The following is a 20000-nucleotide window of genomic DNA, read 5'->3' on the forward strand; positions in this document are numbered from 1 at the left end:
TTCCCCGCTGGGTCACTGTCTGTGTGGAGTCTGCACGTTCTCCCCGTGTCTGCGTGGGTTTCCTCCGGGTGCTCCTGTTTCCTCCCACAGTCCAAAGACATGCAGGTTAGGTGGATTGGCCATGATAAACTGCCCTTAGTGACCAAAAACGTTAGGCGGGGTTATTGGGTTACGGGGATAGGGTGGAAGTGAGGGCTTAAATGGGTCGGTACAGACTCGATGGGCCGAATGGCCTCCTTCTGCACAGTATGTTCTATATTCTATAAAATACAAGTTTTGTTGTTTGTTCAATTTGCACATATTTAAACTGGCAAAGCTTGACATTTATTTATTTTTTAAGCACCAGCAAAATCTGTGCTTTTGTCAGAGTCAGACAGATTTACCATCAGATTGAGAATACAACATTCAGTTTACAGCCACTTGAGCAATCATGCTCACGTGATCACACAAAGCTGCTCACAGAGCCAATGCAGCACTAACGTACAGTAAGGCCCCGGGGATCTGTTGAGCTTTTGTATGTTTTATTGCACCCTCAGGGCAGGGGTCCTGGAGATGTCTGCCCAAAGAGCTGTGTGTAAGTAAAAGATTTTACTGGTTCTGCCCTGATCATTGTTAGCAGGATAGTTACATCGGAGACATCTGTGGGCATCGAACGGATTTATACTGCGCAAGAAACTCAAGGTTTGCTCCAGGTATCTGATGGTAATTTAAGTTGTCTTCGTACTGATCTAAGCTACAGCTACTGGCTCATTCAATTGACCAGGATTTACTGAAGCTGGCAGGCTCTCTTTAATGTTACAACTGGCTGCATGAGCACCTGTGCTTAAGGTGCTGGTATCTCCAGCACCAGGCTTGGAGGGATGGGGGGTGTATCAGGGGCTATCGTGTAAAAATGCTTCAAACCTATGCCTTGATTTTAACATTATTCTTGGTTTCAAATCCCTTCATGGCCTCACCCATTCTGTATCTTGATAACTTGCCCCAACCTTACTACCGTCTAAGATCACTGCCCTCCTCCAATCCTGCACTCATGACCCTCCTCGATTTTCATCAGTGAACGATTGGTGGACATAATCCCTGTTTATTTCTGAAATCTCTCCCTAAGCCTCTATCCCCAAGCCTCTATCCCCTTCTACCTCTCCCTTCCCTCTTTAAGACGCTCTTTTAAACCTTCCTGTTGTTTTTTTTAGATAAATTTAGAGTGCCCAATTAAGGGTCAATTTAGAGTGCCCAATCCACCTAACCTGCACATCTTTGGGTTGTGGGGGTGAGACCCATGCAAACACAGGGAGAATGTGCAAACTCCACACAGACAGTGAGCCGGGGCAGGGGTCGAACCTGGGTCCTCAGCACCATAGACAACAATGCGAACCACTGCGCCACCATGCAGCCCCGATCACCTATTGTAATAATACCCTTATCTGATTTTCTTTCCTGATAAGTACTTTGGGATTTCTCATTACAATGGCAGTTATTGTTCAGTTGTTGCATTCTTATCCCTGTGTCAAGAAGATTATGGGTTCACATTATATCTTAAGTGGGCAGCACAGTAGCATAGTGGTTAGCACAATTGCTTCACAGTGTCCCAGGTTCGATTCCGGCTTGGGTCACTGTCTGTGCGCAGTCTGCACATCTTCCCCGTCTGTGCATGGATTTCCTCCGGATGCTCCGGTTTCCTCCCACAGTCCAAAGATGTGCAGGTTAGGTGGATTGGCCATGCTAAATTGCCCTGAGTGTCCAAAAATTCTCTTAGTGTTGGGTGGGGTTACTGGGTTCTGTGGATAGGGTGGAGGTGTTGACCTTGGGTAGGGTGCTCTTTCCAAAAGCCTGTGCAGACTCGATGGGCCAAATTGCCTCCTTCTGCACTGTAAATTCTATGATAATCTATGATAATGACTTGGACGAGGGAACTAAATAGATCATCTTCAAATTTGCAGATGATACAAAGTTGGGTGGGAGGGTGAGCTGTGAGGAGGATGCAGAGATGCTTCAGTGGGATTTGGACAGGCTGAGTGAGTGGGCACATGCATGGCAGATGCAGTATAACGTGGATAAATGTGAGAGTATCTGCTTCGGGAGCACAAATAGGAAGGCAGATTATAGAACATAGAACATAGAACGATACAGCGCAGTACAGGCCCTTCGGCCCTCGATGTTGCACTGACATGGAAAAAAACTAAAGGCCATCTAACCTACACTATGCCATTATCATCCATATGCTTATCCAATAAACTTTTAAATGCCCTTAATGTTGGCGAGTTCACTACTGTTGCAGGTAGGGCATTTCACGGCCTCACCACTCTTTGCGTAAAAAACCCACCTCTGACCTCTGTCCTATATCTATTACCCCTCAATTTAAGGCTATGTCCCCTCGTGCTAGCCACCTCCATCCGCAGGAGAAGGCTCTCGCTGTCCACCCTATCTAACCCTCTTATTATTACCTGAGTGGGTGTAAATTAAGAAAAGTGGATACTCAGCGAGATTTGGTGTCCTTGTGCCTCAGTTGCTGAAAGTAAGCACGCAGGTACAGCAGGCAATAAAGAAGGCAAATGGTATGTTGGCCTTCATAGCAAGAGGATTTGAGTATCGGAATAGAGATGGTTTACTGCAATTGTATCGGGCATTGGTGAGGACACACCTGGAGTATTGTGTGCAGTTTTGGTGTCCTTATCTGAGGAAGGATTTTCTCGCTATGGAGGGAGTGCAGCGAAGGTTTGCCAGGCTGATTCCTGGGATGGCGGGACTGTCATATGAGGAGAAACTAAGTTAGTTAGGAATATGTTTATTGGAGTTTAGAAGAGTGAGAGGGGATCTCATAGAAATGTACAAAATTCTAACAGGATGCTAACAGGGGCTGGTTTAGCACACTGGGCTAAATCGCTGGCTTTCAAAGCAGACCCAGGCAGGCCAGCAGCACAGTTCAATTCCCGTACCAGCCTCCCCGAACAGGCGCCGGAATGTGGCGACTAGGGGCTTTTCACAGTAACTTCATTGAAGCCTACTTGTGACAATGAGCGATTTTCATTTCACAGGGAGATTCAGAAAGAATGTTCCTGATTTTGGAGTTCAGAACTAGGGGGTTGTTATAACCTGCCTGCTTACCACTGGCTGGGGACTAATGACAATCCCACAATCCTATGGGAGAATGAGCTTCCCCAATGAGGGGGGCGGAGAAATCATTTGCAGACTCCCTGCATAAATAGAGCTGGCCAGTTTGGAACCAGAGAGAGAGGAGTTTGGCAGCAAGAGAAGTTGCTGCTGCTGTTGTGTATATATGTTAATTTGTAAATAAATGTTATTTCTTTGTATCCTGAAAACTCGTGCTGGATTCTTCGTGGCCCTCACAAAACTGGCGACGAGGGTTAAAGTGAATAGCTGTTCACACTGCTGAAGCCACCTCCCTGGATTTTTGTTGGACACAGGTTGGAAGTTGTTTTTCTGTTACACCATGCCTCTGTATGGACGTTTGGATGTTTTTGATGCTGCGCTGGAAAGCTGGAACCAGTACGCACAACGGATGCGTTGCTATTTCTGGGCAAACAACATGACCGAAAATGAGCGCCAGGTGGTCATATTGCTCACCGCCTGCGGCCCGCATACGTTTGGGGTGATTAGGAGCCTTACGTACCCAGCTGCTCCAGACACCAAAACGTTTGATGAACTTGTGAACTTAGTGGGGCAGCATTTTAACCCGAACCCCATCCATGATAGTCCAATGTTACCGGTTTAATACCGCTGAAAGGACCCCAGGAGAATCCCTTGCCGACTTTCTATCCAGGCTACGCAGGATTGCGGAGTACTGTGACTATGGTGAGACCTTGTCAGAAATGTTACGCGACCGTTTGGTTTGCGGTATTAACAATGCGGCCACCCAGAGAAAGTTGTTAGCCGAGCTAACATTGACTTTCAACAGGCCATTCAAATAGTATTGTCCCGAGAGAGCGCAGAACGAGGAGTGCAGGAGCTACAGGGAATGGAGGTGCATGCCGTGGGGCGTAACTCCTTCCGTCCGAAAGCATCCCCCCGCACCCCTGCGGTACCATGGGCAAGGCGACGTCCGGATCGACGCCAGTGGCTGTCAGACATTCCTCCCCGAAGGGAGCCTTCTCCAGAACCAATGGATGAGGAGCCATGTCTGTATCAGACTTGCAGGTGGCCAGCACAGGGGCCGTACCTTTCATTTGGATGAACTTGCGGCGACTACTCCCGAGGACGTGGAGACGGAGGATGACTGCCTGCAGCTGCATTGTGTGGCAGCTCCCCGTGTGGCCCCCATTAAAGTGACAGTACGGGTCAATGGAGTTGGACACTGGCGCAGCGGTCTCTGTGATCACCCAGAGGACATTCGACCGCATCAAGCGGGGGATACAGACCCTTACATTAACCGATACGCAGGCCAGGTTGGCCACCTACACGGGGGAACCATTGGACATTACAGGAACTACGATGACCCCTGTTGTTTATGGATGCCAGGAGGGGCGTTTCCCACTTTTCGTGGTGCGCGGCCATGGGCCCAGCCTGTTTAGTCGGGACTGGTTGTGCCATTTGCGGTTGCAGTAGCAGCACATCCTCCAAACAGGTTCTGGAGGGTTGACTGAGGTGCTAGGACGATACCCAGATGTATTCCAGCCCGGTTTGGGGAAAATAAAAGGGCTGTAGCCCATATCCAAGTCGAACCAGGAGCCACGCCGCACTACTTCCGGGCGCGCCCGGTGACCTACGCCTCGCTCGAGAAGGTAGAGGGGAGCTCACTCGTTTGGAGACTTTGGGTATCATCAGGCCCGTCCGTTTCGCTGACTGGGCAGCACCAATTGTACCTGTAATGAAGCCAGATGCCACAGTTCGCTTGTGCGGCGACTTGCAGTGAATACGGCTTCCCGACTCGACCGATACCCAATGCCCCGCATAGAGAATCTCTACGCGAAGCTTGCAGGCGGACTCTCGTTCGCAAAATTAGATATGAGTCACACCTACCTACAGTTGGAGCTGGACCCTGCCTCCTGGCCATATGTAACGATTAATACACACCGGGGCCTGTATGAATATACACGTTTGCCCTTTGGAGTATCCTCTGCCTGCGCTATTTTTCAACGTGTTATGGAGGGCATTTTGAGAGGTTTACTGCGTGTTGCTGTTTACTTAGATGACGTTTTGATCACAGGGACGTTGGAGCAGGAACATTTAGAAAATCTGGAGGCTGTCCTTAGATGCTTTTCGGAGGCTGGAGTCTGTTTACGTCGCACAAAGTGTGTTTTTCGGGCAAAGGAAGTAGTCTACCTGGGTTATCGGGTGGACCGTGAAGGTTTGTACCCCGTCGCAGAGAAGGTGCGCGCAATTCAACAGGCCCCCTCCCTGACTAACACTTTGCATCTTCGTTCGTTTCTCGGCCTCGTAAACTATTACGGAAAGTTCTTCCCCAAACTGGCAACTACGCTGGCCCCATTGCACCTTCTGCTAAAGAAGAATCACACCTGGGTTTGGGGTCAGCAGCAAGAAACCGCTTTCCGGCGGGTAAAACAACAATTGTCGTTGTCTGGGTTACTAACCCACTATGATCCTGGAAAGCCTTTGCTCGTCACATGTGATGCATCCCCGTATGGTATTGGGGCCGTCCTGTCCCACAAATTGGAGAATGGGGCCAAGCGGCCGATAGCTTTCGCCTCCCGCACATTGACTGCAGCGGAAAAAAAGTACGCGCAGATCGAGAAGGAGGGCCTGGCAGTGGTCTTTGCGGTGAAACGTTTCCACCAGTACGTGTATGGCCGCCACTTCACTATCGTGACTGATCATAAGCCTCTGCTGGGACTTTTCAGAGAGGATAAGCCAATACCGCCCATTGCTTCTGCACGGATCCAGCGCTGGGCTTTGTTGCTCGCTGCCTACGAGTATTCTCTGGAGCACAAACCAGGAACCCAGATAGGGAATGCCGATGCACTGAGCCGATTGCCTTTATTGACCGGCCCCATGTCGACCCCCACGGCTGGTGAGGTGGTTGGATTTTATGGACTCCTTGCCTGTCACGGCATCACAGATCCGTGAGTGGACCCAGACGGAGCCAGTCCTGTCAAAGGTTCGGCACATCGTCCTGTATGGTGGGCAGCATAGACAGCTCCCAGGCGAGTTGAGGGCATTTTCCTCCAAGCTGTCCGAATTCAGCGTGGAAGACGGCATCCTTTTGTGGGGGACGCGTGTGATTGTCCCGGAAAAAGGACAGGAGCTGATACTGAGAGACGTGCACAATGGGCATCCAGGTGTGACCAAAATGAAAATGTTGGCCCGGAGTTATGTCTGGTGGCCAGGCCTCGACACCGACATTGAGAAGGTGGCCCAAAACTGCTCCATTTGCCAGGAGCATCAGAAGCTTCCGCTGGCCGTGCCCCTACATCACTGGGAATGGCCAGGGCAGCCTTGGGCACGCTTGCATGCGGATTTCGCCGGCCCTTTTCAAGGATCCATGTTCCTTCTATTAATCGATGCCCAGTCTAAATGTTTAGAGGTGCATAAGATGGTAGGCACAACGTCCTGCGCAACAATCGAGAAGATGCATTTGTCTTTCAGTACCCATGGCCTCCCCGAGGTGCTGGTCACGGACAATGGCACTCTGTTCACAAGTGAGGAGTTTGCAAGGTCCATGAAGATGAACGGCATACGCCATATCCGCACTGCCCCTCACCACCCGGCTTCAAATGGGTTGGCGGAGCGCGCAGTGCAGACATTCAAACGAGGCCTAAAGAAGCAGTCTTCCGGGTCGATGGACACGAGACTGGCTCAGTTTTTGTTTGCATATAGGACCACCCCCCATGCGGTGACTGGGGTAGCTCCCGCAGAACTCCTAATGGGCCGGAGACTTCGCACCCGCCTTAGCATGGTTTTCCCGGACATTGGCGCAAAAGTACGCTGCACACAAGAACGGCAGGGACATGGTTTTTCTCTGCATCGGCCGATTCGGCAGTTTACCCCCGGTGACCCAGTGTTCGTTCGGAATTTTGCTGGTGGTGCCCAGTGGGTCCCTGGTGTAATCTTTCGCCAAACGGGCCCTATCTCTTACCAGGTGCAAACCCAGGGTTGTCTCCAGCGCAAACATGTAGACCATGTTCGGTCCAGAAGACTATCCCTGCCAAAGATTGCCCGCCCCAGGAGCTCATTCCTACAGCTGCAGAGACCAGACACAATGGAAAGTATTCCTCACAATCTTCCTCTGGTGCCTCACTCAAAGCCTGCGCAGGTCGTGACAAAACAGCGTGGAGATAAAGACACCGAGATGACGGAGGCAGCAGACTCTGATTCCGAGATGGACACACAAGACACCTCAGAGGGGGAATCCTCAGGCCGACGGGCCGTGGATGTACAACCGTTAGGTCGTTCATCACGGAAGCGCCGTCTCCGTCTCGTTACATGCCGCCCGATCCAGCGCCTCGTGCAAATGGTATCCGGCCTGCGGCAAAACGAGTCCGACACCCTCTTTCGCCAGGGTCTTCGGTGGATTCCTTGGACTTTGGGGGGAGGGATGTTATAACCTGCCTGCTTACCATTGGCTGGGGACTAATGACAATCCCACAATCCTGTGGGAGTATGAGCTTCCCCAATGAGGGGGGCGGAGAAATCATTAGCAGACTCCCTGCATAAATAGAGCTGGCCAGTTTGGAACCAGGGATAGAGGAGTTTGGCAGCAAGAGAAGTTGTTGCTGCTGTTGTGTATATATGTGTAAATATATGTTTATTTGTAAATAAATGTTATTTCTTTGTGTCCTGAAAACTCGTGCTGGATTCTTCGTGGCCCTCAAAAAAGGGGTCATAGTTTGATGATAAGGGGTAAACGTTTTAGGACTGAGGTGAGAAGAAATTTCTTCATCCAGAGAATGGTGAATGTGTGGAATTCGCTACCACAGAAAGTAGTTGATGCCAAAATATTGTGTAATTTCAAGAAGGAATTAATTACTGCTCTTGGGGCTAAAGACACCAAGGGATACGGGGGAAAGGCAGGATCTGGGTATTGATCTTGATGATCAGCCATGATCATAATGAATGGTGGAGCAGGCTTGAAGGGCCGAATGGCCTCCTCCTGCTTCTATGTTTCAAGTCGTAGTCCAGCAATTTGATCACAAAACTCCGGCATCATACTGAGGGTCTGCTGACTATTGAAGGAGGAATCTTTCAGATGAGATGTTAAACCAAGGCCCTGTGGGCACTTTCAGGTGAGTGTAAAAGATCCCATGGCAGTATTAGAAGAATAGCAGGGGAGCTATTCCCGGTGTCCTGATCATCAGCACCACTAAAAATGGACTATCTGGTCATTATCACACTGCTCTGTGAAAGGTTGCTGTTCTCAATTTGGCTGCCACAGTACAGCGGTGACCACACTTCAAAAGCACTTCATTCGTTGTAAAATCCTGCATTTGTGAAAGGCGCTATAAAATGCAAGACTTTCCTTTGGAAAAGAGCGAGATAAATGTGAGTTGTTTTTGCTTAATTCCAGTTCCTCAGCCTGTAAACTAATTCGGTTTTAGATTTCAAATGCATGTTTGACCACTTTGGTCAATAATTTACCACTGGAGCACTCAACTGCAGTAAATATTTAATTATGAAAGATACGGCAGCGTCAATGGCACCTTGGTCATAAAATACAGTCATTGAGAGTTTGGAGTAGAGAATCAGTTGAGTTTTGATGCAAGCAGTACACCGTTGGAGGAGTTGAGGGTGCAGTTTTTCTGTCTTACCCTTGTTTTATCCTCCACGATGGCCTGGCCCGCGATCGGGGCCTACCAATCGGAGGCGGGCTAATTCCGTGGGGGGCCTATGTTCCTCCGCACCGGACCCCTGTAGAGCTCCGCCATATTGCCCGGGGGCCGGCGCAGAGACGAGAACCCACACGAATGCGTGGACTCGCGCCGGATGTGACGTGCATGCACAGACTTGCGCCGGCCATGGTGCGCATGCACGGCAGCCATGGCGCGCCGGCTTTCGAGCGATGGAGCAGTTGACACCACTCCGGCACCATACTAGCCTCCTAGGAAGGGGTGAATACCTGGGCCTGGAGGCCCGTTGATGCCGGAGTGGCTCGTGTTGCTTTTGACACCGTCAAAACTTGGCCGCGGGATTGGAGATTCCATTATCTCCAATTGAAAGTTGATATTGGGAGGGCACATGGCAGCTGAATATGAATTCTCTGCTTCTTCAAATGGAAATCAAGAAAAAATAACCCTCCTGTGTTAATCTATTCAAATTAATTCTAGCTGCTGGATCATTCTGAGGAAAGGGGTGCAATGAGTTTGATGCAAAAGAAAAGCCCTGTGTCTATTATTTATAAAGATTAATTTGTTGCCTCACGTCGCCGAGGACCCGGGTTCGATCCCGGCCCTGGGTCTCTGTCCGTGTGGAGTTTGCACATGCTCCCCGCATCTGCGTGAGCCTCTTCCCTACAACCCAAAGGTCTGCAGCGTAGATTGGCCACATTAAATTGCCCCTTCATTGGAAAAATTACAACAACGAAAAAGATTCAGTTGTTGGGGAGTGTGTTAGGAGTGGGAGCTGTTTTAGGATGAAGTAGGATTGCTTCTCTTGATGTTTCATCTGCTAGAAAACTAGCTCTTCCCACTATGCTGAGGAACAAAAAAAGATTACGTACAACTTGCTGCGGATTTGCTTTTAGTTTTGTTCAACTTTGAGATGTTCTTTTCACAGCTTTTGTGTCATCTGTTTTGTAGTTTCCGTTCATTCCGCAGAACCGATTCGCTGCCCCAAAGTACTTTTCCTTTGTATCTGCGACTTTGCTTATTCGCTCTTGAATATGGCTCTCTGCATGTATTCCCTGTAGCTCATGTAGTAATGCATTTGAATGTGCATTATAGCTTTGTAAATGGTAAAGGTAGATTGAATTGTGTCCCCAGTAGGGTATTAAAAATGATAAACCTTGTAAAGTGCTTCCTTGAAAGGTGATCATTATCCTCTCCTGTGTTGAGTTGCTGTTCAGGGTAATTTCCGATATAGGTTGCTATTTATCATTAAAATAATGACTGTCACTGAGAGTGATTGTGCAGCAGGCTTTAAAGGTGTAACTGTCATCATAGAATAAAACAGTTTTGGAAACCTTATGACCCGGGAAGGAGTGACACCAACAAAGTCCTGGGCTGGGGCTCTTTTCGCTAGGAAGACATGCGTTTTTTAAAACAATGAAGGGATTCAATAGGATAGAACAGAGAGTATATTTACAGTTGTGGGAGGGATCAGAAGGTAGGGGTCATAAAGACAAGGCGGTCACTCAATAGGGGTATCAGGAGAAATGTATTTGCCCAGAGAGTGGTTAGAGTAAACACCAGCACAGACCAGTTGGGCCGAATGGCCTGTTTCTGCATTGTAACTCCATGAAGTGATGGGTTATTACCATTCCAGGGTGTGAAGAAGTGCAGTAATTGGCTGGATTCTTCCAACAAGATCGCCACGGGCCAGACGCAATGGAAAAGTCCATTGATCTTGGGAGGGATTCTCTGGTCGCCGGGCGGGCGCGGCCAGAAAATCTCGCCCACCGTGATTTACTTTCTTTTTTTTAAATCGCTAAATTGCATCTCAATCTGTGTTACTTGTGGGGAAGAAATAACCTTTTTTTTTAACAAAAATGTCCTTCTGCAGTTGTTGTAATAATTCTGTTCTTTTCTTTCCCTCTCCATAGCCTCGGGACTCTCTACTCCCTCCACACCAGTACAATCCACCAAGTCAGCCTTCCCCCTGGAATCCTACAAACAGGAACCTGAGCGCTTGGATGCTCGGTCCCGTTCCTACTCTTCACCGCCAGACACAGGGCAGCGATTCACTCTTCCAGTGGCCCCACCCCCACCTGTTGTGGCAGCCAAACCACTGGTACCCCTGGCCAGCTCCAATGCTACCTCAAAACCTGTAAGTATGTCATAACTGGCTTTGTGGCTTTTTGTGCTACTTTACAGCAGACTCAAATCAACAAAGCGCACGCGTGTTGAAGGCGGGTATTTAGAATTTTAACCATAGCAGTAGTAGTAATGTGTTCCCCTGAGTGCGTGGCAGGGAGTGAATGTGAGTGAGTGGGTGGGTGAGTGAGTGAGGAGTATGATGGTGAGTGTGTTAATCGGACAGTTAGTCAGCTGTCAGTTAGTCAGTGTGTTGGTGTAAGTGAGCGGCAGTGAATCTGTGAGTGAGTGTGTGTGAGAACGTAAGTGTAAGTATGAGTGAGTGTGTATGTGAGTATGTATTGGTAAGTGAGTAGGTAGGTATGTGTAAGTGTGTCTAATAAACGGCTGCCACCTCCGGGCAAACCCTAGCATCAATCCCCTCAGGTTGAACTTGATCTTCTCAAGCCTGAGAAAACCAGCCATGTTACTAACCTACACCCCTGCCTTTGGGAGGCCCGAGTTCCTCCATGCTAACAAGATCTGCCATAGACACCTCTGACCCAGCACAGGTGCCCATCTATCTTCATGCATCTGCCACCTGTGTGCAGAATCTTGACCAGGGACTCGCAGGTTCACAGCCATGTCCTCATCACCAATTCTCCATCGCCACAGGACTTGGCAACTGGACACTGGTAGAAGCCTGCACGTGACTTTGTTTAACATGGGGGCCTTGCGGATTTGCCATTGTCTACATTATCTTAGAATCATAGAATCCCTACAGTGTAAGAAGGCCTATTGAGTCTGCACCGGCCCTTTGAAAGAGCACCCTACCTAATCCCATACCTCCACCCTTTACCCATAACCCAGTAATCCCACCTAACCTTTTTGGATACTAAGGGGCAATTTAGCATGGCAAATCCATCTAACTGGCACATCTTTGGACTGTGGGGGGAAACCCACGCAGACACGGGGAGAAAGTGCAAACTCGACACAGACAGTCACCCGAGGCTGGAATTTAACCCGGGACCCATGGAGGCAGCAGTGCTAACCACTGTGCCACCATGCCACCCTGGCAGGTTAATGGTCAGATTTAGTTGACATTTCGAAGCACACTGACTGGCACTACCTTGATTCTACACCTTTGCAGCCAATGAGATGTACAATCTTCCTGCATTGTGTGTGGCACTCCCCGCAAACCTTCTACGATGAGTAGCCCTACTAAGCAACAGAACTTGGACGAAATTGGGGAGATGTAGTAGATGCCCCTCACTATCAGCCCCTTGATGCCATTTATACAGAGTATTCCCCTGTGGGCAATTTGAGATGTAACCCAGTGCCCAGCTATAGGATCAGCCAATAATAGAAATGCGAACTGCTGTTTGTTTCTGCCATAAACTTGGCTTCAGTTGCTACCTGAATTAGTCTACTACTTCTTGAAAGAAGATTAGAGGTTAAATGTTAGTTAATACCTTTAAATCGTATTAATAGCAGAAGGATTATCCACATTGCAGGAGGAGGTGTTTGTGCCAGAGAATGACTGAACAATGGTCATGTTCGTTTATGAAGGAAGTCTGAGCACAACATTCATAAAGTTAAGATTCAAATCACTGTAGACCCAGTGTGAACCCAGAGGCACCAGCAGCTCGCTGCAGTTTGTGGGGGAATTACTTGTGCACTGGCCTTTCAGTCCCGGATTCAGATCCAACCCGGACTGATGGGATATTTGTCTCCTCCTGCTGGTGGAGGGTGGTAGGAACAGTCAGTCAAAGTAAGAACGTGAGGGGCAACAAAGTGGTGTCGTTACTGTCCACGGGTGGGTCCATCTCGTGGTGTTGGCTGGCAGAGTCCTTACAGGGCTTTGAGTTAATCTACAACATTCAAATTAGGCCCACTGAGAGTGTTCTCAGACAATGTTGTTTACAATGTATCGAAGGGAGGGTCAGCTGGGCATGCAGGTTCAGCCATGTGGGCACATATGGACTGTACTGATATCGCCTTTTGGGCCTCCCAATTTATTACCTTGACCGAGGGCGGTGGCACAGTGGTTGGCATTGCTGCCTCACAGCAACAGGGTTCAATCCGGCCTCAGGTGACCATCTGTGTGGATCTTGCACGTTCTCCCTGTGTCTGTGTGGATTTCCACCGGGTGCTCCGGTTTCCTCCCACAGTCCAAAGATGGGCGGGTTAGGTAGATTGGCCACGCTAAATTGCCGCTTATGTGCAGGTTAGGTGGGGTTACAGGGATAGGGCAGGGGAGTGCGCCAAGTTAGGGTGTTCTTTCAGAAGGTCAGTACAGACTCGATGGGCCTCCTTCTGCACAGTAGGGATTGTATGATTCTATGGCTGTTCCCACCTCTGCTTCATCACACCCAGGACATCAGATCTTTACCACTTCATTCCTCCATGTCCCTGACCCCACTCTACAGCATCATCACTGACTCACCATTGCTGGGTCTGAGCCTCCATGCAAGCTGCCATTCAGCATTATTCACAACTGCGCAAAGCCAACTGTTGGGTGCCAGCTTTAATCAAACATGTGTACAGAATGGCGAGTACAGCACAGGACATTAACATGAACATTCAATTAAGAGTGAACTTAAAAACACAACTTCGGCTAGGATTTTTCGGGTGCAGGGATTTCCCTTCCTGCCACCCGAGGAATAGGCAGGGAACACATCCCCTGCTAATTAACATAACATAACTAATAACATAGGGGCTGGTTTAGCTCACTGGGCTAAATCGCTGGCTTTTACAACAGGCCAACAGCACAGTTCGATTCCCGTACCAGCCTCCCCGGACAGGCTCTGGAATGTGGCGACTAGGGGCTTTTCACAGTAACTTCATTGTGACAATAAGCGATTTTCTATTTTTTTTCTATTCTGCCTGCCCGGCGGCCATTTTACACTCTCATCAAGCGTTAGTTGGCTGGAGGTGGGAATTCTGCCTCTCACTCCGGAGGCAGTCCTGCCTCAGAGGGCTGCCAGCCAATCAGGTTGGTTGGCAGCTCACCTGTCTCTGCAGTGCCACAAACTGCAGTGGGGGGGACTGGTACTGCATGCAGTCTCAGGTGTCCAGGACCAGATGGGATTTGGAGGGGGCAGGGTCCCAGGGCGAGAGCGTATTAGTGGAGCACCTGCAGGGGCCAGACCTTTTTTTTGGGGGGGGGGGGGGACACCGATGTTAAAAGGAAGCCACTGACGGAGGCAGACAATTAAAGTAAAACAACTGTAATGTGAAATTTTTGCAAGTGAAATTAAATTTTGCCGCCTTTGTCCCCTCAGTACGTCTTGTGTTAATGGTAAGCGGGTTTGGCAGGAAATTTGTGGCCGTGGTGCAGTGCCTCCCTGTTTGTCGAGAACGCTCTTTTATGGCCCGTCCACAGCTACAGTATTGTCAGCGTGTTTCACCATGAAAAGCTTCCCCATATGATAGCACATGCCCCCATGCACATCACCGGCACTTTACATTTTCATTGTAAAATTGTGCAGGAAGCAGCGAAAAGCAAATGAATGGGAGTGGCATCTATTTCTTATCCAGCTGTTGGGATCAGCCTGCCAGTGTCAAAATTCTGCCTTTAGAATGGGTTTCAAGTGAGGACTCTTATTAGATTGTTAGAAGTCTGGGTTGTTTTCTCCACACTTTATTCATGTGTGCATCATTATTATTGTTGAGACCAGCTCAGTCAGAGTGCTGAATGTACCTGCACACCTCATGTTTGGCATGCATGGAAGATTATAGCGTGGATAGGGACATTGCCATATTGTGAAAGAAACTTGCATTTTTGCGTTTGCACTTTATTGAATGTTAGTGTCTTGTGTGTTAACGATCCACTCCGTGGGACATGCATACTTAAAAGTGGTGTACAACAGTCCATCCATGTTGAATACTGGGTGAGTGGCTATTAAAGTGGCTTGGATGGCAAGGGGCTATGAGGTGGGAAGGGAGTGGCGACAGGGTGTGAGGGGTGATGCCCAGAGGGCCTAACAAGGCTTAAAACAGCCTGAACAAAGTCCCAGAGAACCAAGGCAGACCTTCTGACTAGCCTGCCCCACCAATCACCTCCTGGGGACCTGCTTCAGGCGCCCGCAGGCCTCACTCAATCCCACCCCTCCCTGTCAGGAGTGAAAATTGCAGGTGATGAAGCCCCTTTATATGAAGTCAGGTCTGCCAAGTCAAGAAATGTAGCAACTCAAGCCACTCGCCTCAGTAGCGAAAATCCAGCCCATAGAGTCAGGTATGGTTCTGAAGGAGGCCATTTAGCACATTGAGTCCATGATAGCTCTCCATGGAGAAATCCAGTCAATCTTTATCCCGCTCTATTCCCCACGCTCTGCATGTTTATTTCTCAAGAAACTATCCAATTTCCTGAAATCATTCTCCGTCTCCACTTCCACCAGTCTCATAGGCAGCGACTCCCAGGTCATTACCGCTTGCTGTGTAGAACTGTTCTTCCTCACATGCCTTTTGCATCTCTTGCCCAGTGCCTTAAATCAGTTACCCCAGTCCTTAAAACATCAGAGGTTGAAGAAAAAGGCTACCTTTTTATGGGCAAACATACCAATAAAGGGTGGTCTTTCTGATGATGCCAAATCTTAAGAATGACTTTAGAAAAAACCCTATCTGGGTTCAGTAACACAGGCCGCAGTTTTCCTGTTTTGGGAATGTTTTTTTTGTCATATTAATAAGTGCTTTAGCTGAATATTTTAAAATCTCCAAAAGTGGTATTGGAATCTTTAAAATCACTATGTGGAGATGCCGGCGTTGGACTGGGGTGAGCACAATCAGAAGTCTTACAACACCAGGTTAAAGTCCAACAGGTTTGTTTCAAACACGAGCTTTCAGAGCGCAGCTGCGCTCCGAAAGCTCGTGTTTGAAACAAACCTGTTGGACTTTAACCTGGTGTTGTAAGACTTCTTACTTTAAAATCACTGGCCTCAAACTCGGGTGGGAAAGCCTCCATCGGAAGTCACCTTCTGACTGGCCACCTTCTGACTGGGGGTGCCCTCCCTTGCCACCTCATAGTCCCTTGCCACCCAAACCACTTTCATAGCCACTCACCCAGTATTCAATATGATAGCCACGTTGCCTTTTCCTTAAATATGATTCCTACTTGATCTGAAAGATTTGCAGGAAATCTGTTGGCACTACTGTAGAGCTGGCATTAAAGAGGTGCGTTAGAGGCCTGCTACATTTTAGGTTCTCTGCGAGAAACCATCTCACCCAATCGCGGCATCTGTTGAGTGAGGAATCCAAGAGGCAAACCGTTGAGGTTGGGCATCAGTTGGCTGTATACCCTAAGGAATAATGAATAACGCTACCCTGCTGTCTTTCTATAGCCTTATGTCTTCCTCTACAAGCAGGATGCAGAAACTGGCACTATCATAATTCTGATCCAGCAATTCAACCTGCAGTTCTGCTTTAATAAGGGAAAAGGCTTTTTATTTGAAGGGAGATAGAGAATGCATTGCATTTCTGAGGTTAGACGATCTCAAGGCCTGAATGTTTGGGATGCCTGGTTGAGGTTGGGAGGTGTCCAGTCCAAGAAGGGAGGGCACCCCCCAGTCAGAAGGTGGCCAGTCAGACGGTGACTTCCGATGGAGGCTTTCCCACCCGAGTTTGAGGCCAGTGATTTTAAAGATTCCAATACCACTTTTGGAGATTTTTAAATATTCAGCTAAAGCACTTATTAGTAAGAGAAAAGAAAACTTAAACACACAAGATTGCATACACACAGCTAAAATTAGTCTTACAAGCATTTTGCTAAATATTTCCAATTTTAGACTCACAAATAAACACCATTTTCCAAGCAACACTCCCTATAGATTCTTAATCTCAAAATTCCAGTAATATTACTTCAAGGCACACACTGTTGCTGCAGGAAATGTATTTCACAGGGCTTCCCTCTCCATCTCACTCAACAATAGAAAACCAAGGCTTGTAACAAACCCGAGCCATCTAGAGCAATCAAACACATCTCTGTGGTGTGACTAGATGCTTCTTACTTCACACGTCTGACCCAGCACAGTACACTCTTCAAGTTGCATGGCTGGCATTCCACCAAACACAGTTTTCAATCTTTTCTTAAATATTTCTCTTTCAACCTTAAACTAATTATTCTTAATTCTCTTTGGAATTAACCTTCCCAGAATATAAAAAATATTTCATGTTGTCTTCATAGCCACGACTTTCATGAGAACTTAATACTTTGCTTTATTTATTTATGCAGCGGGATTCTCCGAACCCCCGCCGGGTCAGAGAATCCTTGGGGGGCGGCGCGAATCCCGTATTCTCCGGCGCCAGTTTTCGGGCGGGGTTCACACCACGCCGGTCGGGGGCCGTTGGCAGCGGCCCCTTCCGGCAATTCTCCGGGCCCCGATGGGCCAGGCGGGTGTCCGTTTCTGGCTAGTCCCGCCGGCGTGGATTGGACATGGTCCCACATGGCGGGACCTGGCAGGTAAGTCGGCTGGTGCGGTCCTCGGGGGGGGGGGGGGGGGGGCGCTGTGGCATAGCCCGCGATCGGGGCCCACCGATCTGCGCACGGGCCTGTGCCGTGGGGGCACTCCTTCCTTCGGCGCCGGCCCCTGTAGGGCTCCGCCATTGCTGGCGCGGAGAAGACAACCCCCTGCGCATGTGCCAGAATACGCTGGCCGGTCTGCGCATGCGCGGAACTACGCCAGCAGTTCTGCGCATGCGTGAGATCACGCCGGCCCTTCGGCGCATGCGCTAACTTGCGCAGTCCCTTCGGCGCAGGCTGGCACGGCGCCAACCACTCCGCCGTCCACCTAGGAAGTGCAGAGAATTCTGCACTTTCAGTGGCTGTTGACGCCGGAGTGGTTCGCTCCAGTTTTCCCACCGGCGTGGGGACTTAGTCCAGCGAAAGGAGAATCCCGCCCATGATCTTTGATGAATGCCAAACTTCCTTTTATTTCTCTTTGAAATTCAACAACTAAAACGTCAACTCCTCACTTATCTCCTAATGCAAGTTCCCATTCATGTTGTATTGTATCCAATTTTAGCTTTGCTCATCTCCACTTCAAATGCCTTATTTTACACCTAACCCTTTTGATGATTTAACCCTTTCAGCCTGACTGCCTTCAGTTTAATTATATTCATCTCTCACAGGCACAAAGATACACAGACGGCCCCCACAAGCCAGCTTCACAGTACCCCACAGTAATATTGGAACAAATTATATTGCTTTACACAAATATAAAAAATACAGTTTTCTCCATATGACTAATGGCTAACATATTGGACAATACTGTTCTAAATGAAACTTAAGCTCCAGAGACATCGGATCCCCAAATCCAAACCGGCAACATCACTGATGAGGGAATTTTACTTTGACTTGAGTCGATCATTAATGTCATGAGGGATTCACCAGTAGTTGCATAAATTGTGCTTCTCCTTGAACAGGTAGAAGGACAGTGCTGCATCGTTTCAATTATTAAAGAGTTTCGGGTCCTTTCCACTGATCATCTGTGTAGAGTCCTAAGAAGTGCAATATTTCATTCCTTTTTTGTCCCCTTGTTGCTTTGTCACCTTTTGCAGATTGCTCCATTTGTTCACTCAACCAGTCAGAGACAAAAAAAACCAGGAAGCTCTGCCGGCTACGGTAAAAACAGTCCATGCAAAGGGCAGGTCTGGTACTTGAGCTTTGTGATTTTGTACTTAATTGCGAAGTGATCTGGAGCTTGACCTTGTAAACCGACCACTATCTTTTGGAAAGGGCATGGGGGCTGGCAGTGGTGGTGGTGGTGGTGGTGAAGCAAGCCTCTTTGTTTCTGAGCACTGGAGCTGAAACTCTTGTTATCTTCAGGGAAAAATCTGTTGCACATCTTGCCTCGCTGTTGTCACTTGTTGTTTCGCACATGATTAAATATCTTTGCTCAATTACATTATTTTAAATTGCACTTGATCAAAAAATAATGCGATTGATGCACTCTATTTAAAGATGAACCGTTTCTTTTCCCTGGCACTCTTTGAGTCTCCGATTCAACAAAATGTTTTGTAAATGGAACCTTGCAATGTGATTGTGTATTTTTATTTAAGCAGTTTAGTTTATCCCTAAAGGATCCTGCTGCAGGGCTTAAAAAATCTTGAAATTGGCTTGTGTCGACAGTCGGAGAGGCAGGAAGAATGACTTGTATTTGTACATTGCCATTCAGGACCTCAGGCCGGGCTAAAGGACTTTAGAGCCAGTGAGATACGTTAGAAATGGAGTCACTGTTGCGCTGTAGGAAGCATGGCAACTCACGTGCACACACAAATCTCCCACAAAGAGCAATGCAATAATGACCAGATAAATTGTGTTTTAACGATGATGGTTGAGAGATGAATATTGGCCAGGAAAACTGGGAGATCCGCCAATGTACCACCTGGGAATCTTTCGCAGCCAGCTGAAGAGGAAAGGCAGGGCCTCTGTTTGAAGTGTCACTCGGCAGCTCGAGCAATGCAGCAACCCTTCACCAGCGGATTGAAAGCGTTAGCCTAGATTATGTGCTCAAGGCTCTGGAGTGGGGGTTGGAAACCGATGACGCATTTGTGAGTATTTTTTATTTGGGGAACAGATTGTGTGGGCTCGAGTCACAGATAGACCAGCTGACCTATAAATGCTGGATTAAAAGGCGACTTTGCTGATCCTCTGCACACTGTATACTTCTATATCCACACAGAGTTCGACTTCAGTCATCCCAAATGTCAGAAGAAAGATTTGATTTGAACTGCACACTCGTTGTGAAATATATCTACAGAGAAATCAACTTGCAAATATTACATAACCATGAGTCATGGTATTTGGTACCGGGAATTTCTTTTGATGCTCTGATCCTGTGAGCTTACTGCAGGAATCTGCTGTATCAGTACAGGGTTTAGGCATTTAACTTGAAGCCTGAAACCCTCTATATCCATCCAAATGATAATGCACACTTTCTGTATTATGTACTGTTAAGTGTATGGATAATTTAAATCGCTGTTGGTGTGAATAATGAACTCTTGGCAAATTTGGTGCTCTTAGCAGTTTATAGAATACCGGCTTTGCTGGTTCATTTCCATCAAGACGATTGTGAGCTTTCAGACAAGTTATTATTCTAAAGATTAAACAGTAGATTAGAATGAACACTGTCCTTTTTGGCACCAGGG

The 20000-nt window shown here is 48.1% G+C and overlaps 1 protein-coding gene across 5 annotated transcripts in view; it reads left to right on the plus strand.

Annotated features, from left to right (window-relative positions):
• The window catches only part of LOC119966551 (5'-AMP-activated protein kinase subunit gamma-2), a 577858-nt gene that overhangs the window by 425306 nt on the left and 132552 nt on the right, over positions 1–20000 (plus strand). For 4 of the 5 annotated variants that reach the window (XM_038798441.1, XM_038798440.1, XM_038798439.1 and 1 more), the window contains one exon: positions 10667–10890. In XM_038798441.1, coding sequence (XP_038654369.1) covers positions 10667–10890 — 224 coding nt within the window. Of the gene's footprint in view, positions 1–10666; positions 10891–19384; positions 19404–20000 lie in introns of those variants that run through there. The other variant, XM_038798444.1, reaches the window with a different exon arrangement.

Source organism: Scyliorhinus canicula, chromosome 5, assembly GCF_902713615.1.
Source record: "Scyliorhinus canicula chromosome 5, sScyCan1.1, whole genome shotgun sequence".
Taxonomy (NCBI): domain Eukaryota; kingdom Metazoa; phylum Chordata; class Chondrichthyes; order Carcharhiniformes; family Scyliorhinidae; genus Scyliorhinus; species Scyliorhinus canicula.